At 38.7% G+C, this 24191-nt stretch overlaps 1 protein-coding gene across 2 annotated transcripts in view; it reads left to right on the top strand.

Moving 5' to 3' along the window:
• Window positions 1-20676, top strand: part of Sacm1l (SAC1 like phosphatidylinositide phosphatase) — a 50741-nt gene extending 30065 nt beyond the window's left edge. For both annotated transcript variants that reach the window (XM_060384992.1, XM_060384993.1), the window contains exons 9-20: window positions 610-695; window positions 1972-2058; window positions 2524-2592; window positions 5293-5372; window positions 7205-7303; window positions 9984-10122; window positions 12942-13011; window positions 13131-13203; window positions 14156-14249; window positions 14388-14480; window positions 15144-15201; window positions 18889-20676. In XM_060384992.1, the coding sequence (XP_060240975.1) occupies window positions 610-695; window positions 1972-2058; window positions 2524-2592; window positions 5293-5372; window positions 7205-7303; window positions 9984-10122; window positions 12942-13011; window positions 13131-13203; window positions 14156-14249; window positions 14388-14480; window positions 15144-15201; window positions 18889-19025 (1085 nt within the window). In that variant the 3' untranslated portion in view covers window positions 19026-20676. The remainder of the gene's footprint in view (window positions 1-609; window positions 696-1971; window positions 2059-2523; window positions 2593-5292; window positions 5373-7204; window positions 7304-9983; window positions 10123-12941; window positions 13012-13130; window positions 13204-14155; window positions 14250-14387; window positions 14481-15143; window positions 15202-18888) is intronic.
• The last annotated feature ends 3515 nt before the right edge of the window (window positions 20677-24191 follow it).

Below are 24191 nucleotides of genomic sequence, written 5' to 3'. Positions count from 1 at the left end.
TTACAGATATACTGATAATAACTCAAAATGCTTTATTTGAGAAATATATCAGAGAAAAAGAATGTTTATAGGTAAGTTAAAAATCTGTCAATTTCTTTCTGTTAATTTGGTAATCTGGATCAGGGCTACCTTGAAAACTACTTTTGCTCAGTGGACTTTTTTAGTAACAGTAAATTATGTAAATAAGCTAGTAAGAATATTTCAGCTATCAGAAATACCTAAGCAATGTAGAGCCTCTGGTAATTAAACAGCTTTTCAAACTAGGTTTCATGGACATGTTCATGGTCATGGATATTTAGAATCATACACAATTCTTTATTTGATATTTAAATATCTTCTAGAGACTCTTTGCATTGCAAGTACTACTGATGCAGTAATTTTCATTATTGAGCCACATTTTTATTTAGTGTTACGTTATTCCCAAGTATAATCACAAAAAGATAGATTACTCTTTAAGCCTACTTAAGCAAGCTTTTAATTTTCTGAGAATGTATTATTCATTTGTTTAATTTTATAAGTACTTATCCACTAATGTGACCTTAGTTGATAATTCTAAAGTTATCTTGAGCTAATGATTTTTTACATATCTTTTTTTGTACCGAATGTTAGGAATTGATTCTGAAGGCCACGCAGCTAACTTTGTAGAGACAGAGCAGATTGTGCACTACAGCGGGAACAGGGCATCATTTGTACAGGCAAGTGCATGTGTCTGATGGCCGTCCAGTTGGTCTTTTCTACTTGGTCTTCATTTTCTGTCATGTTGAAACTTCTTTTCTTTCTTCCTTTCTTTCTTTCTCCCTTCCTTTCTCCCTTCCTTTCTCCCTTCCTTTCTCCCTTCCTTCCTTCCTTCCTTTCTCCCTTCCTTCCTTCCTTCCTTCCTTCCTTCCTGCCTGCCTGCCTGCCTGCCTGCCTTCCTTCCTTCCTTCCTTCCTTCCTTCCTTCCTTCCTTCCTTCCTTCCTTCCTTCCTTCCTTTTCTTTTTTCTTCCTCCTCCTCTTCAGGTTTTTTTGAAACAGGGTCTTGTGTGGCACTGGCTGGCCTTAAACTTACTGTATAATTTGTTATATGACTTTGAATTCTGGATTCTTTTGCCTCTGCATCTCCAATGCTAGGATTACATGTGTTTACTGACAGACCAATCTTCCTTTCTTCCTAAAGTACTATCTTCATGCACAATGTGGAAAAAGTTCAGCTAACAAAAGAGTTGGTTATTAATCTGGCATTGTCTTATAGATACTTCTTGCCTTTAAATTAAATCCCCCAAAAAGAAGAGAGAAGAAAGTGTCAGGTTTATGGCAGTTTAGCAGTTCCCTAGTGTAAGCCTTTAGACCGCTCTAGGGTGAGGATGATGGAACAAGCTGACAGTGTAGACTTGACACCTGCTGCCTCTGGCGGGCTTGTGGGGTTATTTCAGGTGCTCATAAATATATTTCTTTGAGAATGAATAAGCAATTTTCTGTTTTGTTTTTTTTCATATTGCTAAATGATAGATAGAAAGATAGATAGATAGATAGATAGAGTTAACTTTTACTGTAGATAAATCTGTTTTCTTTAGAACTTAAGGAATATATGGAACTTTCTTTTATACATGTGCCATGTATGAAACTATGCTTTTTAGGTATTTTCCTGTAACACCAGACTGTATGTATTATGTCTATATCCTGTCTCCATGTATTCTGTATGTATTGGGCAGGGTCTCTAGGTAGTCCTGGATGTCCTGGAATTCTCTGTATAGACCCGGCTGGCCACCACTACAGAGATCTGCCCGCCTCTGCCTCCTAGTGCTGGATTAAAGGTGTGTGCCACCACACCCAGCAAAACAGAGAATTAAGAGGGTGCATGTAGACTTTTATACCTGGTAGATTGTTTTGTTTTTCTTTGCAAAGTTGTTAATATCTGTACTGCTTACAATAATTGGGTTGAGAAAACTAGTTCATATATCTTTCTTTTCACATTTCCCTCTTTTCTTTAGACTCGAGGATCAATACCTGTTTTCTGGTCACAAAGACCAAATCTAAAGTATAAACCACAGCCACAGATCAACAAAGTAGCAAATCATGTATGTATCTTCCTGATTTTTTTACTGGTTAAATAGAACCTAAGTTCCTTTTTGATTTGCTTATAGAACATTGTTCCCCACAAGTCAGAATTTAGCATCCTCAAGTCCCTTCTCCTGGGCTGTAGAACAAACTGCCTCAAATAACATGTTACAAGTACTAGATCAAAGACTCACTGAGTGGCATGACAGATGGGCACTTGGGAGACATCAGTGGAGTTTATAGAATGTGGTGTGTGTGTCTGTCATAAATTGTACTCAGAATTCAAATAGTGTGATACTGTAGTGCAGCATAAAATGGCTGTAATAACTACTTACCTCATGGTGTTTCCAGCATCCAGAAAGCATTGTCCTCACCCTGACATTATCTTGAGTATAGAAATGGGATAGTTAAGGGGATATTTTTAAAAATATGGTAAATAATCATATAATATAGTCTAATAAACTTATACCTTTGTCTTCTTTTAGATGGATGGTTTCCAAAGGCATTTTGATTCACAAGTAATTATTTATGGAAAGCAGGTCATAATTAATCTGGTAGGTTTGAATGCTTTGGGGGTTCAGGCAACAAAACAAAAACTTTTTAATTAACAGGAAAATAAATTTTTAAATTAATGTTTCTATGACCTTTTTATCAGACCAAACAGAAACTCTGATCCTGGTAAACAGTCTTTCTTTTACCATCTTCCCCTAGTCCCTCATGATTCTGCTTACTTTACCCTCTGATTCTTCTGAATTTGTCCGTTTTTATGTTCCTCATGTTTGTAGAATTATACAGTATTTACCCTGTTTTACTTGTTTCATTTATTATAACATTTTAAAGATTCACCCATGTTTATCAGAATCACATTACTTTTAAAGACTGAATAATATTTTAAGAATATAAGACATCTTATTCATAATTGATAGACATTTGGTTTATTTCTACTTTTTGGTTATTATGAATGAGTTAAAGAGCATAGTGAAGGAGTTTAGAGAAAAGCAGTACTAATCCTTATTAAATCCTGAAACTTTTGGATTAGTGAAACTGATAGTGAAGCCACCTGGTCTGAGGCTTTTCTTTAACCCTGATGCAGTCTCCTTCCTACATACTAGTCAGTTTAGATTTTCCTTCTGTGGAGGGAGAAGGTGGTGAGGTCGGGCAAGGTCTCACTGTTAGCCCACGCTACTTTTGAACTCTTAGTGTCCCTTCCGTCCCAGCTTCCCAAGTGCCGGATTGCATGTGTGAGCCACCGTATCCAGCGTTCTACTTCAGTTTTCTATTTCTCTGCACAGCTCAGTTTTAGGAGAGTGTGTGTGTGTGTTTTCTTTTTTAGAAATTTGTTTAACTCTAATATGCCACATTTTTTGGTATATGAGTATCTATAGTATCCTCTTAAAATTCTTGTTTATTTCTCAAAAAGTTACTCACAGTGTCCTCATTACCATTATTACCATTATTGGTTTAGTAATTTGAAGCTTGCCTCTCTTTTTTTCTTATTCATTGTAGCTGAGCTTATCATTGCTATTGATCTTTTTAGCTTATTGTTACTGATCTTAATCAATGTTTATTTGGTTACAACATTCCTTTTTGTCTTTTTGGTTTTACTTTTTTTTTTAAGCTCCTTAATGTGTGAAGTTAGTATCCTCTGATTTGAAACTTTTTCTTCTTTCTTTCTTTTATTTTTAAATATTTACTTATTTTTATTTTCATTTGTGTAAGTATGTCACCTGTATTTATTTATGTATTCCATGTGTGTTCCTGGTGTCCACAGAGGATAGAAGCTATCATCAGATCCCCCATAACTGTAGTTATAGATGGTTGTGAGCCACTGTGTAGATGCTGAGAATTGAACCCACATCCTTCTTGAACTCAGAGAAATCTGCCTACTTCTGCCTCAAATGCTAGAATTAAAAGTATTTTGCTACCATATCCAACTAGTTTTTTGTTTATACACATTTACAGTAATAAAATTTCCTCTTATCACTGTTTTATCTCTTAAATTCTGGTCTGTTGGATAAGCCATTTTTTTCTGCTTGTATGACTGATTTTCCTTAAAATATATGTCTTTAATAATTATAATGTGGTAACACTGGAATCAGTTTTCTTTTTAGAGCTGGTTGTGCTTTGTTTGTTGTTTTAGTTTTTTGATTGTTAAAGATTATAGTGACCCATTTGTTGTGAGACTTTCTAGATTCTTTTGTAAAGATCTTTTTCATAATATGCGCTCACTGAAGACTTTCTTTTAGTATGTTCAGCTAATGTTTTGGTAGATTTCATTGAATTCTAGGAATTGAGAAAAGACAAAATAACAAAGTAAAACAAAAGAACAATCTGTCGGGCTGGAGAGATGGCTCAGCAGTTAAGAGCCTGTCTCCTCTTCCAGAGGTCCTGAGTTCAAAACCCAGGAACCACATGGTAGCTCACAGCCATCTGTAATGAGCTCTGCTGCCCTCTTCTGGCATGCAGGTGTACATGCAGGCAGGACACTGTATACATAATAAATAAATAAATCTTTTAAAACAACAACAACATGTCTTCTATTTGCAAACTGGCTCCGTCCTGAGACAGCCATTTGCTTACTTAGCCAGGCTTGTTTCAAGGCCGAAGAACAATGGGTGGTAATGTTTTCAGTATTGGGATTTTTCTAGACATGTTTCTTGCCTGAGTATGGCAAGTAGCTTTCTGAAGTCTTTGATATACATTACTACTTTTGAATGTCCTATTTTCTAAAGAGCATCACTTGGTTTGTCTAGACCTTAGGTGGTCTATTTTATGTCTCTATCCAGAAAGAAGCTCTTGCCCCAGGTAACCATTGGCTAATAATAGTGCAGTTGTAGCTTTTACAGTCAGTCCATTGTTTTTTGACCTTCGTTCACAGAGATAATTTAGTCTTTCGGGCGTGTACAGTTTTGTGCACATTGGCTCTGGTCTGCTTCTGGTTTGAAGAAGGGAGCTATAGTCAGTTGCTGTTGTTTACCACAAATTCATCACCCTGCATGGTGGAGGAGAAAGGACAGAATGCTGAAGACATACAGTATAGCTTGGAAGGTGGCTTTTTCTTGATAGACATTTTATTGGTTACTGTAAACTTTGATTGCTTTTCCATATGTCCTACAAAGTTGGTTCAGATGACTTCCTCTTCTTTTTAGTGTTTCTGTGCCAAAATAAAAGCTTAGAGTTTCCTGGAATCACTATTTAAATAGAAAGTCATACTGTTTTAATTTTTTTTTTTTTTTTTTTTTTTTTTTTTACAGGTGAACCACAAGGGATCAGAGAAACCACTTGAGCAAACATTTGCAAAAATGGTGTCATCCTTGGGTAGTGGGATGATCAGGTATCTCACTGGTGACTGTTGTAGATCCTGTCAAGTTACATGTGTACTTACATATATGAATACAAAAAGTATGCTGTTGTATTTAAACTTGCATTAAAAAGGAAGTGTATATGTGTGCATGTGGGGTGCCTATGGAGGCTGGATGTAAGCAGCTCACTATGGACACTGAACGTGGGTTTTCTGGAAGAGCAGCAAGTGCTCAAAACGGCTGAGCCATCTCTATCCCTCTGCTTGCATTCCAGTACCAGATCAAAGCATAATTTTCCTTTCTGTTGGTTTGAAATTTTCTCTGCAATACTTTATATTACAGAGTAATTTTACAGTCAAATTTGAGTTTGGTCCCTAGTTAAAAAATCTCATTACCAAGGTTTTGCAAAGCAGTGGCCTATTAGGTCATGAGTGTGGGTTTTTTTATTTTTCTTTTTAAAGATTTTTAAAGTTTTATATGTATGAGTGTTTTGCCTAGATGTATGTCTGCCTCACATGCATACTGTGCCCACTGAGACCAGAAGAGAGCACTGGATCCCATGGAATTGGAGTTATAGATGGTTGTGAGATGCCATGTGTATATTGGGAGTCAAACCTGGGTCTTCTAGAATAGCATCCAGTGCTCTTAACTGCTGCATTATCTCTTCAGCCTCCTCATTTCAGTTTTTTACTTGACGTGGTCTTTATCACTGCATGAGCTGGACCACTTTAACTTGTGTAGTTACCTCATCTGTAGCAGTATCTTTGGAGACTCGATGTGATGGTCTGCTTAAAGGAAAGCGATAGCTAATAATTCTGGTCAGAGTACTAAAATTATAGTGCTACTTTTATTGAAATGGCCTTTTAAGATGCCCTCTTGTTTCCTGTCATTGGCCCACATTTATTTTGTGCTAATTTCTGGGGGTTACCTTTCTCTTGAGAACCATTGAAGTGGTGGAGTCTCCTATATGCTAGAAGCCCACACTGTGTGGACAGAGCAAGGTAGTTAGACAGCAGTGGATGCTTTGTCTGCATTTTCTCTCTTCAGATGGGAACACAATATCCTTCCAGTTTCCCTGCTTGTGGTGATCCCTGAGTAACTGGGTATCTACCATTCTTGCTGTAGTCAGTCTTCCCCACTGACTGTCCGAGCTTGGCTAATGGTCCCCTCTGAAGGACCCTGACAAATGGTAGTAGAGCACCTTCACACCCCGCGTCTTCTCACTTTAGACTTGCACTTCCCAAACAGTGGGCAACTGTAACGATTAACAGATTCTTTTCTGCACATATGTGATGTGCAGATGATGGTAAAGGAAAGTAATTTGTGTGTATGGGGGGTTGGGTTGGGCAGTAGCTAACACTATAGGGACTGTCTAGCCTGTTTGCACTTCTTACAAGCCCTAGTACACAACCAACCTAATCCATCATATTCTGAGCTGAGTTTTAATACTTTCAACATATTGATCTGAAAATTGGTAAAAAGAAACCACATTGTTGGCATGTAGAAATAGAAAATAAATATATTATTCAGTTGGGTTGTACCTCTTGAAATGTACACCTCAATACTGTTAATTGGATCTGCTTCACTAGCATTTTCTGTGTTTCTCTACTTTTATCTGCAGGTCCCAAGAATAATGTGAAAATAAAATTGATCTTATAATTTTAATTAATTTGCCCTCCACCACAGATATGAGCATAGGAGGGGTTGTGAGTGTGTGTGGGTGTTAGTGGTAGTAGTAAATCCAGAATGAAGAAAAGAGGCTCTATATTCCTCAGCATTATGCATGCTCTGATATAAAAAAATCTCATAGGGGGGTTAGAATAGAAGAAAATACATAGCTTTTGTGTATGTGTTTTTTTGGTAGGTACATTGCCTTTGATTTTCATAAGGAGTGTAAAAATATGAGATGGGATCGACTCAGCATTTTATTGGATCAAGTAGCAGAAATGCAGGATGAATTAAGGTAAGCCATATTACTTTAAAACAGTAAAGGGGAGAGAGAGCTGTATATGTCAGTCTTGTTAATTATGCAGTCTTTAGCTGATTGTGAAGCTGTTTCACTGGGTTGTCAGTGCCTGTAGATGCTGTTTAATTATTTTTGTATTGGAAGAGTTGTTGATTGAAGAATAACTGAATTCTTACAAATGAGCCTATGTCAGGAATGTTCATAGTGTTTTCCAAATTATTACATAAATTGCAGTTGGTTTATTACTATTTTGTTCTTAGTGGTCTGTCATTTTATCACAGCATTCTGTTACGAGCCTCTGTAATGACATTTTCCAGTGTCCTCTGTAGCCTGTTAGGTCACAGCATAGCTGTAAAGTAGATGCTTCCTATCAGATGGAGTGTGTGGCTTCTTTCCTTATCTCTGAAAGAGTGTGCTGCAAGTGGTTCGCTTTGGATGAATACATGTGTGTCATTTTACTTGTATTAAAATTTTGGATTAGTGGAAAAAAATTTTTACATAATTTTGGTGGTTTTTTGTTTTTTTTTTTTTTTAATGTTTGCTACATGTTTTAGTGTATTGGTTCACAGGTTTATTGTTCTCTGTACATATGTCAGTTTTACTTATTTTAAAGCCAAAACAATCTAAACGCCATTCTATAATTTTCTTTCAGCTCTGTGACAGTTCTAACCTGGCACGCCACATGTACTTTTTTGTTTAATTTTTAAATTTTGATAGTTTTGTTACTTTTGTATACAGTATACCAAATGTACTTCTAAATTTCAGTTATCTCTCTGAGCATTCGTTTGGTTTTTAAGAATATATTAATATACATAGCTATCAGCTATACTTAAATTTTTCCCCCTCTGACATTTTGTCATGAACATAGCTAGAGAAGGATGATAGTCTTGTATTGTGGTTGGTTACTAGAGAAGAGACAGGCTGAGCTTGGCATTGTTGGTGCAAGGGATAGCTCCTTGGGTTCACCATTAATTGCTGTCATGGAAGAGTAGGGGTGGAGGACAGTGTAATGGCCCACACCTTTAATCCCAGCACTTGGAGGCCGAGGCAGCCAGGTCTCTATGGGTTTGAGGCCAGCCTCTTCTATATTGGCAGTCCAGGTCAGCCAGGCTATACAGATAAGTTGTCTCAAAAAGCAAAACAAAAGCAAGAAAAAGAATGTAAGGGAGAATATTCACTCCAGAACCTGTGTTGTTATTGCTGGCTGTTCTCCTCAGATAGGCTGAAGCATCTGCTACAGAAATTGAGCTGATCTCTCAAGACATTATCTTTTTCCAGGGGTTTTTAAGGTAGTAGAAGGAATATGTCCTCTCAGCTTTGTCATGTGTCTCAGATCATTTCTAATTAGCCATATGATCTAGAGGCCTGATGGTTATCCTTAAACTTTTGTTTTTGCATTTGTAGAGACTTTTGTAGTGATATTTGTAGACTACCTGCATGTTTACGAGGGACACACCCTTGTGTGCACTCACACACACGCATGCACATGCCCTCGCTGCTTGTACTGCAAAGACATTAGGTAAAGTGGCTATAAACACCTTCAAGGCCCCTATTCCTAATAATAGGATGAGTTAGATTTAGCTTTTAATGAAACTGTTGCATTTTAATTTTAATTTCTAGTTTTCAAACTAAGCCATGCATACTTTGCTAGATACTTGGTTTGTATGTTATATTTTCTCCCATTTAGACCTTAGAGAAGCTTAATAGTTGTACTGTTACCTCTGTTTTGAGTATGAAAAAAACCTGCTACTTAAAGTTATACATCTGGGAAGTTGATCAGGGTGCTAAGGCTGGCAACAGATTGTTCGTTGCCAGGGTCCATGTTCTTTTCTTTTTTTTTTAATATATAATTTATTTAACTTTATTTTATGTGCATTGGTGTGAGGGTGTCAGATCACCTGGAACTGGAGGTACAGACAGTTGTGAGCTGCCATGTGGGTGCTGGGAATTGAACCTGGGTCCTTTGGAAGAACCGACAGTACTCTTAACCACTGAGCCATCTCTCCAGCCCCAAGTTCTTAACCAATTGAACGCTGTAAAGTTTTTTAATTCATAGTGTTATCTGAAGAGCTTGTTAAAAATGAAAACATCATAGAGGTTTGTCATCATGCTTGGCTACTGTACACATATTTGAGTGATCAAGGGGAGAGGAAAATTGAATTTTCAAAAATGTACTTTTCCTATCACCTTGCATGGTGATCCATTTTAAAAGAGAATAAAACATTTTAAGTACATTTTCCAGCCATTGCTTTAAAGGTTCTGATTCTATTGATCGTCAAGGCTAAGATTTTTTATTTGTAACTGAAGATTCTGATTGGGATTTTGCAGAGACCATTAAGCCATGATATGTTGGGACATGGCTGAAGTAATCATGTTAGAGAGACCTGAGGAAATATGGTTGGTTTCTATAGCAGTAGTTTCTTTCACTGTTTTCCCCGGGCTTCTCTATGTGTGATGACTTCTGAGAAAGCTGTGTTTTGGAAAAGGGGCTGTGTTGCCTCAGCCTCATATTCCCATTTGGTCTAGAAAAATGAAATGTGCCTGACTGTGCACTCCATCTGACCTTGTAATTTATGTGTTTTACTAAGGTCACCCATGAGACCTGTGTCCTCAGGGCTGTGTCACTGGTGTGTTTAGTGTACATCGGTATAGGAGTGCTCACACAAATGTGTTTCAGTTATTTTTTAGTAGACTCTGACGGCAAGGTCGTGACGAACCAGGAAGGCGTTTTCCGCAGCAACTGCATGGATTGTCTAGACAGAACAAATGTGATACAGAGTTTATTAGCTCGGCGTTCCCTTCAGGCCCAGCTGCAGGTGAACATTGCTTTCTTGAATCTTTTATTGAAAAACAATGTAGTTTTAAAAAGGTGAAGGACCTTTACTTTTGAAACTGGCAACAAAAAGTACTGCACCCTAACCTGACCTTTTATTTTTGTGCCTTGCCATTATTGGTGTACAAGTTTTCCATAACTACCATCAGAGCACAGATGTGGTCTTTAGTTTGCCATTTTCCATTAGTATTTATGTAATCATAGTTTTAATAGTCTATATTAAACTATAATTTATTAAACCATTTATGCTACTCTATTTTGGGGCTTTAAATAATACTGTAGAAAATGTATCTGATTTTAATATTACTAACTTGTATTATTTCCTTTGGGTTTTAGTTTTCTTTCCAATTACTTAAGCTGACAAAGTCAATTTAGGGAGCAAGGATTTATTCTAGCTCACAGTTCCGGGTTGGAATTCATCACTATGAAGTGTTTTATGAGAGTATTCCTGGGGAGACATGAACAACTGTATATTCATTTCAGATAGGGAATCCACAACAGACCAAAGTAAGGATAGCCATTGGGCTTACTTACAAGAGTGTGAATGAGGGTTACTTACAGGGGCAAAAATAACTCAAATTCAGCTGTAGTCCCTAAAGCCCACCCTAACACCAGGTGACGGCTCATGAAACTGCAAGCCTGGGTGGTATTGCAGACTGAAGTCTCTTCCAGCCATCTTGGTGGTCTTGGGGGCGTCTCCGTAGTCCTTACTATTTACATAAATTGGGGAGGGAGGGTCAGGTTACACCTACTGTATCTGGTCAGTTTCAGGGACTTGCTGAAGCTTCTAAATTGTTTACTTCCTTAGTCATAATGAGCTTCCCTGTAAGATGCAGTGTTTTATCTTGGAGGAAATTTCATTTGTAAACAACACAGGGGTATCAAAGCATCAGGAGCCTGAAGCAGTTAGTCACAGCCATAGTCAGGTGCAGAGAGACAGAATGAGTGTTTGCATCTTTGCTAGTATTTAGCTCACTTTCCCCTATTTGTAGTTCAGGACCCGAAGGAGTGGTGTCCCTCACTGTCAAGGTGGACTGCGCGTCTCAGTAGTGTGATCAGTCAGTCTACCTGCAGATTGGCCCACAGGGTATCTTCATCCAGACAACCCCTCACTGAGACTCTTCCCAGGTCACTCTAGATTGTGTCAGGTTGGTGATTAAGCTACCCTTAGGTTAATTTCCAGAAGTGGAATTACAGAATTAAAGAGAATAAATACACTATTCCTTTCTAAGAGGGTCCATATCAGTTTGTGTTGATGTCAGCAGTCAATAAGAGAATCCAGTCCATTGAACTCTAGCTGCATTAGATGTTTTTGAGACAAGCTTTTTCTTTTGTTTTGTTTTGCTTTTTGTTTCTGAGGCAGGGTCAATCTGTAGCACATGTAGGCTTCTAACTCCTGATTGTCCTGCCTCAGCTTCCTGAATTCTGAGCTTACAGACCTGTGCTACCACGTCTGATTTAGTGTATTAAATCTGTTTTGGAGGAGTAGGTCAGTTGGTAGATGAGTGCAGCTCTAGATTTGAGCGTGCATAAAGTGGGTATTGTGGTACGTAGCTGGCTACGTGAGACCCTATCTCCTCCCCCCAAAAAAGACAAAAAATTGTTTTTGTTTGAATCTCTTCTTCTAAAAAGGAACATTGGCTTCTTGATTAAAAGTTTCTCATATAATTGCTTTACTGTTAAGATTGTGCTAAGGAGAAAAAAAATAAATGCAAACAGCTTCTTCTATGTATATTCAAATTTAAATATAAATTTAAAATAGCCTAGATTTCTAAATCACATGGGCATTTATTGTGAGGGACAAAGTATGTTCCAAATGTCTAGATAGTTTTTAAGTATTCAAATGATAGAATAAAAAAATGACAATTTTCTGATACTCAGGAAATTTTGGTTTCTGCTTTAGAATGAATTATTCTTGAGTTATAAAGTAACTGTGCCAAAGGAGTGATGAGCAGTCTCTAGTTTGTGCTGTACTTTATCAGTCTATTGAAGACACTTCAGCTGTTCCTTTCAGTAGAAAAGGGTTAGGAATGGTTCGATTCCATGGCTGATTAAACAGAGCCTGCTGAGTAAGGTGCTATAATCTATTTCACATGGTAGACAGTTTGATGGAGCATAATGAACTTCAGAGCATCTTTGGGCAGAAGTCTTTGAGCCATCCTTGTCAGCTAGTGTGGAAACTCTCCCCAGTAGGGGCAGTTTTTGCCCAGTAAAAGCCACTGAGGGTGTTCTGACTCATACAGAGCAAGAGATAGTGAGGTGTTATCTGAAGTGGTTCAGGGGTTGAAGCCTTGAAACAAAATCCAAGATAGGGCTTCCCAGTAAGTGGTTGATAGATCCCAAAGAGGAGTCATTTTATAAAAAGCTATGTGTGTGTGTGTGCAGTTTGGGCATAATGGGTATGTAGCATTCATCAGACTCTTAGAGGTTGTTGGGTGGAAAGGTGTCAGTGACTCGGATATGGAAGCCTGGACTGTTAAGTGGTGAGGGGGGCAGAGGGTAAATGGTGTGGAAGGGAAGAAGGGAGTAACAAGTTAAGTCTTACGGCAGCTTTCACTTTCCTTCTTCTGCCCTTGTGAATACTGCCTAGACACTGTCGCTCTCCTTCTGGGGCTTAAGTGTGGGTAGAGTAGCTTCCAGTAGTCTGTAGTGGGGGGACAAGCACTCTAACATGCTGAGGCACACCTGTGTTTTGCATCAGCAGAAAAAGAACCCGAAGGGTAGGATTTGGGGACTATAACCTTTTCCTAAGTCAGGTCTGCTAAAGTCTTATCATAAATATGAGTGTGATTCTTATTCTAGAGACTAGGAGTTTTGCATGTGGGACAAAAGCTTGAAGAACAAGATGAATTTGAGAAGATTTACAAAAATGGTAGGTAATTTAATAGGAGCAAAGTTGTTCAAATTTTGAAATTAATATTTTGCTTTAGAACTTTAATTGACACCTTAATCATTATCAGCTCTTTGTTTTTTGTTTTGTTTTCTCCAAAGCCTGGGCTGATAATGCTAATGCTTGTGCCAAACAGTATGCAGGCACTGGTGCCTTGAAGACTGACTTTACCAGGTAAGCCACACTTTTAGCTTGTATTCCGTGTCAGTGGCTGGTAGTCCCAGTGCTTTCTGGAGTTCTGTGGTTTTGTGGTCAGCTTTCAGGAGAGTTTTGCAAGCCACGCACCTGGGCCTCACTAGAGCTGTCATGTCAGGATTGCTGGAAGATGAAGCTTGGGCACTGGGGGGGCTCCTAGCCTCCTTGGGGAAGTCTGATGCACAGAGAGGGTTGAGGGCTCTATGGTCTGATCCCACAGGTGGGATCCAGCCTGGGAGCTGCACTTCTGCAGAGCTCCCAGACTGTTCCCGCTCCTTTCCTGTGCTCTAAGTGATTTTGGATCTTTAACACACTGTAGAGATTCCCAGGGAGCAAGTGTGGTTCCTAGTTGCTGTGTTGTTTATACCTCCTCACAAAGGCTGTACTTTTCATAGTTGTTTGTTTTGTTTTGTTTTTAGTTAAAACTGTTTCACTCTTTTGTGTCTACTCCGGCAGTGTTTTAGAGAGCAAATACAATTGACTGACCCTCTTGTCCATGGGTTGTATCTGTGGATTCAGCCAACCACTAACCAATGTGTTCATGAAAAAATATTTATGACTGTACTGAGCATGTGCAGATTTTTTTCAATATCATTTTCTCAATAATATAGGCTGATAGCTATTTGCTTCACACTTGCAATGTTAGAAATGATAAGAGGGTGTGAATAGGATAAGTGGAAACACTACATTTCTTATATGAGGGACTTGAACATCTGTAGACTAGTGTTTAGTACGGGTCTTTGTAGATACAAGGGGACAACTGTATATGTTTCTTGGGCCTACTAGTGATTTTTTTTCTGTGAAGTGTCTATTTTCAGGGATAAATTTTTATATATTTGTTGTTCATGTATTTTTATAACAAAGTTACTGTTTATAAAACTGAGGATTTAGTATACATATATATAATTTAAACTGGACCTTTTTAAACCAGAACTGGAAAAAGAACTCAGTTGGGACTTTTAATGGATGGCTGTAACTCATTATTACGGTATTACAAGAACAACTTTTCGGATGGATTTAGACAAGTAAGTTTGCATTTGATGTTTTTTTGTTGTTGTTTGTTTTTTGTTTTGTTTTTTAGCATTGAATGGTTATATCTTTGCGTTGTTGCTCAATGTAGTCAAATCAAGTTTGGAAAGTTCACAGTTCCCTTTCTTTTCCAGGATTCCATAGACTTATTTCTTGGAAACTATTCAGTGGATGAATTAGAATCTCATAGTCCTTTAAGTGTTCCAAGGGACTGGAAATTCCTGGCGGTAAGAGACTATGATTTTCAAGATTGGAAGTATTGTGTCTGAAGGTGTAAAAAACCACCTCTGTTGAAAACATTGCATACTGTTGTAAATGGAATACATTCTTTTATTTCCCTCCCAAAGAGAAGACCAGAGTACAGAGAAAATAACTTTGAGTATTTTCCTTCCTTTCATGACCACCAAAAATCCTTTTTGTGTAAGAACACATGAGGGACTCTGGAGGAATTCTTTCTAGAAGAGAACTTCAATCTTTGTGTGATCAGAGAATTGCTGGAGATACATTGGTAAATGAAAAGCAGAATGTGTCTGGGGTGCCTTGCTTCTCTTTTCTCCTGTTTGCACAATTCTTTGCGGCCTCTCTGGGGCCTCATGCCAGATGGCAAAAGTGCCCTGGACAGAAGAGAGGTCTGTTTTCCTGGATGATCATTTGGCCAGGTTTGGAGCAGAAGCAGCCTTCCTTAGATCCATAACTTTTATCAGTAAGAAGACCTAGGTCACTCTGATTGAACCCATAAATAGTGGTGTTTGATTTAAAAACAAAACCAAAAAACCCAAAAACTTATGTATCTGAGCCTGCAGAAGTTTTCTTTTCCAGGCTAGGTGGACATGGATGGTTTTGTAACCCTGATTACTCCTAATCAGCTGCCTTTCAATTATGCTTTTCAGCTGCCCGTCATCATGGTTGTTGCCTTTTCAATGTGCATCATCTGCTTGCTTATGGCTGGTAAGTGTACTCCTGCCTCATTTCTTTCTTCATTCTTTCTCTCTCTCTTGCTTTCCTTCTCTTCTCTTTGTCTCTTTCTCTTCCTCTCTCTTTCTTTCTCTTTCTCTCTCTCTCTCTCTCTCTCTCTCTCTCTCTCTCTCTTCCTCTCTGTCTCTTTCTTTTCCTTTCTCTCTTCTCTCTCTTTCCTGGAATTCTCTATGTAGACCAAGCTGGCCTTGAACTAAGAAAGTTCTGCCTACCTCTGCCCCCTGAGTGCTGGGATTAAAGGTGTGTGCCACTCTTTCAGAGTGATGTTGTAAATCTTGAGTTTTGAGGTCACTCAACCTGTGATGTTTACAGTTACTTAGTGTAATGAGTACCCTGGTAATTGGGTTTTATTTTGTCCATGTGGGTTGTGCTAAGCATCACTCTGCACTAAGACATCTCTAATTCATAGTAGTTTTCTGTTGTTGTTGTTGTTATTAGTGGTAGTGGTGCTTCTTTGTTTAGAATCTCATTTTCTTTTTTATGTTAAATTAGCATACAGGCTATTTGATAACATTATGGCATTTTCAGACAAGGTGTTTTAGTGATTCTCCTCACTTCTCCCCCACCACCTTCTTCTTTAATTGCTATTATCACATGTAGAAGTCAGAGGATAATGTTGTGGAATTAGCTCTCCTTCCGCTTTTATATCCAGGGATCAAACTTAGGTTGCCAGGCTTACAAAACTAGTACCTTTACCCACTAAACCACCTGGCTTGCCCTGTTTTTTTAACTTAAGGCTTTAATAATGTTTTTTCTTGTTGCCAAAATAACACATAATAGAGAAAATAATTAGGCAGAAATGAAAAAAAAATTGTCATTCTACCTTCTAGAAATAAGCTAACCCTTTTAATTATTATGTGTGTATATGAGCATGTCGCTTTTGTAAGGCAGTGTGTGTGGTGGGCCATATGCAGAGATTAGAGAACAACTTTGTGACATTGGGTCTCTCCTTGCTCTGTGGGTTCTAGGGATCACATTGAGATTACCATGCCTGTGTGACAAATGCTTTTACCCACGGAGCTATTTTGCTGGTCCCCATTTATAATATTTTGCTGTTTATTTTGTTTCTTGAGACAGGATCTCTCCGTTTAGCCTTGGCTATCCTGAAACGTCTGTGTAGACCACCATCTTGGTAGCACCTTGCAGGGGCTCCTCCCTCACCTCCCATGCCCTTTTGTCCCTTTTTATAGCAGCCTGGCTTTCCACAGCACTCTCTGTACTTTTCTTCTAGCATGTCCCTCATTGAAGTCATGAATGTGCAGAAGTTTATTGTTTAGAGGTACAATACTTTCCTGCTGCACCTGGTATTTATCTGCACAGAATGACTTTCTCACATGTCTTTACCACCCAGTCATGATATTTTTGAGGCAGAGACTATTTTGTTTATTGTTTTGTCTGCTATGTGTGGGCTATAGTAAGCCCTCAGATGTTTTCTGAATTAGGGATTGGTATCCCACCACCACCACCATCCTAGTCAATGCCTAGTCATGCCTCATCAGAGTTTAGCACTGTAAACAATCACCAACCATACAGTATGATAAAATAATAAAATGTTGAGTAGAGGGAAAAAGCCATAGTAGCTTGCCATCCTAGTTAGCAAACTTCTTTAAAGAGCCAGATAGTAGAAAGTTTGGTCTTTATTTCAGGTAGTCTCTGTAGTACATTCTTTGACCTTCTAAAAATGCAAAATCCATTCTTACCTACAGTAAAAACAGGAAATGCATAGGAATTGCTTGTGGTATGATTGTGAGTCTGTGTCATGTTTTAAGGAAGGAAGGAAAGGGGACAAACCCAGTCAGCATATTTTGTTGCTCAGAGGCCAACAGCTGGTTTCAGTCACTTTCCGGATTCTCCAACTTATGTCTTAAAAACACTGCGAAGTGGGTGCTCGTCTCCTGGGAGCCACTCCCTATTAGATGGGCGGTGGTTATTGTTTTTGTATGTGTATGTATGTGTGCTCACCATTAGTTAAAGATCTTTTGCAGGGATGACGCAAGGAATCCCAAGATCACAGACCGAGTGAATCGAGGGTTCCTCTCAGAGGTGCCCGATAGCTTATAGGAAGCTCCTTTCTTGGTCTGGAAGAAGCATGTGACACAGAACTTGCTGAGAATGCTTGCCGTCCTGGTTAAGTTTTTTCCCTGCAACTTAAGCTAAAATCATCTGGGAAGAGGGAATGTCTCTTGAGAAAATGCCTTCACTAAGATTGGCCTGTTGGCCAGTTTGTAAGGCAATTACGGATGAATGATTGATGTGAGATGATGGACTAGCACTGTGGGCTGTGCCACCCCTGTGCACGTGGTCCTGGTTATGTAATGATGCAAACTGAGCAAGCCATGGAGAGCTGCTCATGGCACTTCTCCATGGTCTCTCCTTCAGTCCTGCCTTGAGTTTTTGTCCTGTCTTCCTTAAGTGATGGACTGTAGAGTGTAGGCCAAGTAAAGCCTTTCCTCTCCCACGTTACTTTTGGATATGATATTTATCACAATAATAGAAACCAAACCAAGACAAATCCCCAAACAAACAATTCTTTGCCTTCTTTACACAACAACTTTTAAAACTTGTAGCTTTAAAAATTGATAATGTTGAAGATTTAGGGATAATTTTGAGTAAAAAAAATACTGAATGTTATGGATAGTATCCTGTCAGGTAACACATAGGGAGAGGGATGGCTGATTTCCAGCCCTTGCCTTGGTTTTTATTTTTTTTTTTATTTTCTTATGTTAATTACAGTTTATTCACTTTGTATCCCAGCTGTAGCCCTCTCCCTTGTTCCCTCCCAATCCCACCCTTCCTCTTCTTCCCCTATGCCCCTCCCCCAGTCAACTGTTAGGGGAGGTCCTCCTCCCCTTCCATCTGACCCTAGCTTATCAAGTCTCAGCAGGACTGGCTGCCCTGTCTTCCTCTGTGGCCTGGTAAGGCTGCTCCCCCATCAGGGGGAGGTGATCAAAGAGCCTTGCTGTGGATTTTGAGAAGGAACATAAACTACTACAACCTCCGATGTGGTCTGGCTTCCATCCCTTGAATGATCTTACTGGCCATTTGACTCACCATGTGTTTCTCTACAGTTGAGTTCAGCAGATGAAGGAGAAAAGGGAGCCAAGGGTTAGCTCTTTGAAGAGAAAAACAAAATAGGTTTTTGCTCCATGGGTGCTGCTAACCGTCATAAACTCAGCCAGCAGAGTTGTGTTAAATGCTGTTACAATATGCTATGATCTGTCCAGTTAACTTTAATGTGTAACTTTACTAAAACACACATTCTGTAAAGTTTGTTTTATATAGGTATTTAGATACTAATGCATTGGTCATAGAACTATGATTAAGTTGTTAGTAGTAGTTTCTTGTGTGCTACTAAAGCATTTAATCTCAATGATAATTATGATGTGTGTGGTAGTTTGAAAGAGAGTAGTCCAGTTCTCACAGTGTGGCCTCTGGTCACTAGGGTCAGTATCGCTGGAAACTTGTAATGGAGGCAACAAATTCTTAGGGTCCCACAGCTGATGGTTTATTGAGCCTTGCAGAATTGAGACCCCTTAAAGAGGTATTTGTATTTTTCCTGTGGACATGCTAGTAAACTTCAGTGTGAAGTTATGCTAGACAACTGACCATTAGCTATGGTATCAATAAGTGATGCATAATCCTTGTTTTTAATATCAACAGGTGACACATGGACAGAAACACTGGCTTATGTCCTCTTCTGGGGAGTTGCAAGCATCGGAACATTTTTTATTATTCTTTACAACGGCAAAGATTTTGTTGACGCTCCTAGATTGGTACAGAAAGAAAAGATAGACTGAATTTGTGTTTGTGGAAAGCGGCTTGGCTTGGAAGACTCCATGATGCAGAACTGGAGTCTTTACTGACCTGCTTTCCACATCAACCCCAAGGTCATCTTCAGGCTTTTATCCAGAAGCACCTCTTGTGGTCTGGGCTGGGTATGTCTTAGAATTAATCTGATATTACTGCTTGATGATCTCTTTACAGTTGGGATGGTTATATTTATAATTTGAAGCTATACTGTAATTGAAATGTAACTTAAATTCAGCTCACAAATCAGAAGTCTATCCACTGTCAAGTTAATCAGAAGTTCACAGATAAGTAATATATTTTAAAAATTTAACTTCTTTCATTATTTAAGACAAATTTATTTTTCTAGCTGTTTCATTATTGTCATTGTAAAGCAGTCACTATTAGCTAGCATATTTTCCATGTATCTTTGGACTTTTCTTAAAAAGTGTAATATATGCTAATTCTACTATGTTTATAGAATGTCTCAAAGTTACCATAGTTGTGGTTTCACAGGAAGGAAGAGGACAGTGGGATCTGAAGTTGTTTTAGTTTCTAGTAGCTGCCCTTGACTTCAGCAGCTGGAGCTGCTGTCGTGCCCTAGCAGCTTAAATGTCGTGAAAAGTTGAGATATATTTTATCTTTTTTAGAAGGTATAAATGAAATCAAATGAAATGTAAAGTCTGTCTCTTCTGCTAAAGGTCCAAAGTTGCCTCTTTTTAAGAACTGCTCCATTATGGAAAATACACTAGACTGGACAGTTTCTTCCTCCCATATCTTGTAGGACTGTTTTTTTGTTTGTTTGTTTTTTCCTTTTGGGTACTCATTGAGACATGCAGGCCTCAGAGAGGGTCTTATGCTAGATTCTATTCACATTTGGGGGAAGCAACTGCTTTTTTGTGCATGCTTTATCACTCTGTCAATAAGTGTCTGAAATTTAGTGCTTCCAGGTAGCCATAGTTCTCCAAATCAAGGACCAACTTTAATTTATGCATAAATCAGACTGAAAACTACGCTTCAGAAGCTGTGCATAGTTGTAATTGTAATTCAGGTTATATATTAAAATTGTAATTATGAGGTTTAGCTATTACAACAGTATATAAGGTAGTGTCATTGCACTACCTTAAAACAATCGGTTAAACACTGCTGAGGCACGTCGGTGTTTGGCTTGAAAATAGGTAGTTGGTTTTTTTTTTCTAATTATAGTACCTTATGTTGTCCTTAAGTATTTCTATAAAGCGCCTTTATTTCAACATTACTTTCTTTCAACATTACCTTTTATACACAATAAGAGTTATTGCTTTTAGAAACTCTGGGAAAATCTTGTGTAGCTTAATCAGTCATTAAAATTCACAATAGGGTAAGTAAATAGCACCACCTGTTCTGACATGTAAATAGGTATAATTTGTTCCAAAGATGGAATATTGCCCAGCCCATGTCTGCAGTAATATATTATTAGCTACTGGGCATTTCACAGTAAGCACTTCATGTCAACAGCTACAGCAAACGTCAAATCTGAACCACTAATATGGCTGCTTTGCAAGGACTAATGTCAGAGGGTTAGGTTGAGAGTGATCAGTGTTTCAAAGCCCTGCAGTAATTTTGTTTAATTCATTTACTGTACATCTATATGCAAAAATAAAATGGCATATTCTTTTCTAACCACTGTTGGTATTGTTTCTGTGTTTTTATCATGGGTGGCATTTTTTTTTACCTTAAAGCAATAATTGTTCATTATAGAAATACTAGTTACTATAAGTAAACAAGAAAACCATTAGCTTCCAACCTGTTTTCCAGTAATCACCTAAGACATGTTTTATCTTTATCTGTTATAGGTAGAGCTAGGACATTTAGTAATTATAATATTAAGTGATGTTTAATGTTCATGAAGTATCTCTACTTCCAAATTATAATTTGTTTCAAAGTGATATAGGTTGCAGAATGATGAGGAAATATCATTTCTTTAGGTAAGATTGCAACTGATAAATGGGAAAACAGTATGTACTGAAAAATATTTGCAGATGTAGAATACTTACCTAACATGGACAGAACCCTGGGCATGATCCCCAGAACTCTATAAACCTGATATGGTGGCCCACACCTGTAATCCCAGCACTTGGGAGGAAAGCAGGAAAATCATCTCAGAGTCATCCCCAATTACATAGTAAGCTTGTGATACATGAGATTCTGTCTTAAAAAAAAAAAAAAGTTTTCATAGAAAACAGAAAATTATCAGTGAGCTTGAGGGAAATACTGAGTAAACACCTTGCTGCAGGAAGCCCTTGCCTCTGTGGGAAATGAGATGAAATTCCTTGAAAATGGCATCCAAGACACACACTGTTACAGACAATGATGAAAATCCCAACAGTTCTATTTTACCAATAACAACTCAGGAGCCAGATGCTGTGGTGAAAACCTGCTATCTCAGAGAGGTGGAGAAGGGTAACCAGCTAACCTTCCTTCTCAGCTCAGATCTGGATGGAAAAAAACCCAAAAAGGCTCACCAGTACAACTGACAGCCCAGGAAGAAAAAGCCAAAAAACAACAAACAAAACCAAAACCCAAGGCCAAAGCCTTGCTAGTTCAAAGCCCAAAAAAGCCAGAGAGCTGAGGTGCTAAAGCCTAAGCCAAAGACAGAGCTTGAGCTAAAGCTCCTTAGCTCTCTGGCTTTTTAGGCTTTGAACTAGCAAGCCTTTGGCCTTGAGGGTTTTTTGGCTTTTTTTTTTCCTAGGCTGTCAGTTGTAGTGAGCCTTTGGGTTTTTTCCATGCAGACCTGAGCTGAGAAGGAAGGTTAGTTCACCCCAGCATTTGGCTCCTGAATCTTAATTGGTAAAATAAAACAGTTGGGATTTTTCATTATTGTTTATAACAACATTTGGTGCCCAATGTGAGATTCAATCCCACAACCTGGTGGCACATGCCTGTAATCCCAGCACTCTGGGAGGCAGAGGCAGGTGGATCTCTGAGTTCGAGGCCAGCCTGGTCTACAGAGGTATTCCAAGACAGCCAAAGCTCCACACAGAGAAGCCCTTTCTCTGCCTCCCAAATGCTGGGATCAAAGGCATGTACCTTCACCTTAGAATTTAGAAGGCAACTAAGTTGTAGGGATCTGCCTGTCTCTGCTAGGATTAAAGGCATGGGCTACCAGCACTCTGCTCAGATTTTTTTTTTTATCTTAGCTCCAAATTGTTACTCAATACTTCAAATCTCTTATTTTTTAAATACCAAACAACAGAAGTATATGTATTTTTTATATAAGAAGAAAACTCAAGCCTTTATACATTAGTTTGAACTGAATTACCAAGCTATCTGATGAACTATATCACCTCTTTATTCTGGAGATCTCTGTTGTTCAAATCTAATCTTTATCAATTTAGATGGTATCCATAGTCTTTCTTCTGTAGAAACAAAGGCAAAACCCCTTCCCCAACATAACACATATCCTGGTTTCCATTCTGAGGTCAACACATCTTTAAAATATATAGGCTAGTTTTTTGTTTGTTTTGGTTTTTATAATTTTTATTTTTTTAATATTAATCACAGGCTATTTACTTTGTATCCCAGCCATAGCCTCCTCCCTCATTCCCTTCCAATCCCTCCCTTATCTCCTCCCTGTCCCTTTCCAAGTCCACTGCTAGGGGAGGTCCTCCTCCCCTTCCATCTTATCAGGTATCTTGAAGACTGGCTGCAATGTCCTCTTCTGTGGCCTAGCAAGGCTTATCAGGTATCTTGAAGACTGGCTGCAATGTCCTCCTCTGTGGCCTAGCAAGGCTGTTCCTCCCTCGGGGGCCGAGGGGGTTAAAGGGGCCAGTCCTTGAGTTCATGTCAGAAATAGTTCCTGTTCCCCTTACTAGGGAAACCCCACTTGGATACTACGCTACTATGGGCTACATCCGAGCAGGGGTTCTAGGTTATATCCATATGTGGTCCTTGGTTGGAGAAACAGTCTCATAGAGGACCCCCGTGCCCTGATATATTTTGTCCTTGTGGAGCTCCTGTCCTCTCCCAGTCATATTAACTCCCCCTTTTATCGAATGATTCCCTGCACTCTACCAAAGATTTGGTTATGAGTCTCAGCATCTGCTTTGATATAGGCTGGTTTAATTCAGCATTTTTTTCCTGTTATCCAATGTTTGTCTGCAGCTGTTGTTCTTTTCATTAGCATTTTAAAAAGTAAAACATAATAAAGCACTGTGTAATCTCTCTCTGGGGGTCTTTAACATACAATGAACATATGTTTATGCATCTGCGTATGTATGTATGCTTTGTACATATGTACAGTGTTTTCATATTTAATTTTGTGTGGGTAAATGCTTTAAAGATTTATTTCCATATTTCCTTAATTCATTTCCCTGGGTTTTTAGTGAAGTAACTTCAGCAAAATGTGATAGGTGATTTGAATGTATTGTTCGCTCACCGTGAGAGAAGGTAGACCAGCTCTTAATGCCCTCACCATGTTAGATAACCTATCAATGTAATGTTGTTTTCACACTTAGCACTTAAAGCAACCCATGCTTGCTTGTCTTTATTGTCTCAGTTTCTCTGATTCAGGGCATTCCTCGAGACCACAGTTAAGATTCTAGTGGAAGCAGGCAGGGTCCCTTTCACTGTCGCCAAGATTCAGGTCCTCCCATGCTTGTTGGGTTGACCTTGCTGACTAGACCGAAAGCCATTCATTCTCTTCAGACAGTTTTATCACAGCCAGCAGTTTTAAGTCTGCAATCAAGATGGAAGTGTTGCCCATTACTTTGCCTGTATCCTTTGCACAAAAGTCGGTAGCTGTAGTTCATTCAAGGGGAACGATACACAAAAGCACCAGGACCAGGAGATGGGGATCTTTTGGGAGGTATAGGAAGCATATCTCCTGTTGTCATTAGAGAACAGTAGAGAGGTAGAGGGCTAGTATATTAGAATTGGAGCTTCTTGGAGGATGTGGAACTTAACCAGGACAGAGGTAAACCAACCTCATGCAGCATATAGCAGGTAAGTTCAAAAGGAAAGATGTGCTTCTGACCTTGACTTGCCATGGCCTTCTCACTGAAATTAGCACTAGTGTTCTTGCCCCTTCCCACCAAGATTTATTTTTGTGTGTTGCCTGCATGTATGTATGTGCTCTACGTGCATGTCTGGTGCCTCTAGAGTCCAAATGTGTGTTCAATGACCTGGAGTTATTGACA

Source organism: Meriones unguiculatus, chromosome 6 (genome assembly GCF_030254825.1).
Source record: "Meriones unguiculatus strain TT.TT164.6M chromosome 6, Bangor_MerUng_6.1, whole genome shotgun sequence".
NCBI lineage: Eukaryota > Metazoa > Chordata > Mammalia > Rodentia > Muridae > Meriones > Meriones unguiculatus.
Note: the sequence above shows the minus strand (reverse complement) of the source record. Positions and strands in the feature narration are given on the sequence as shown.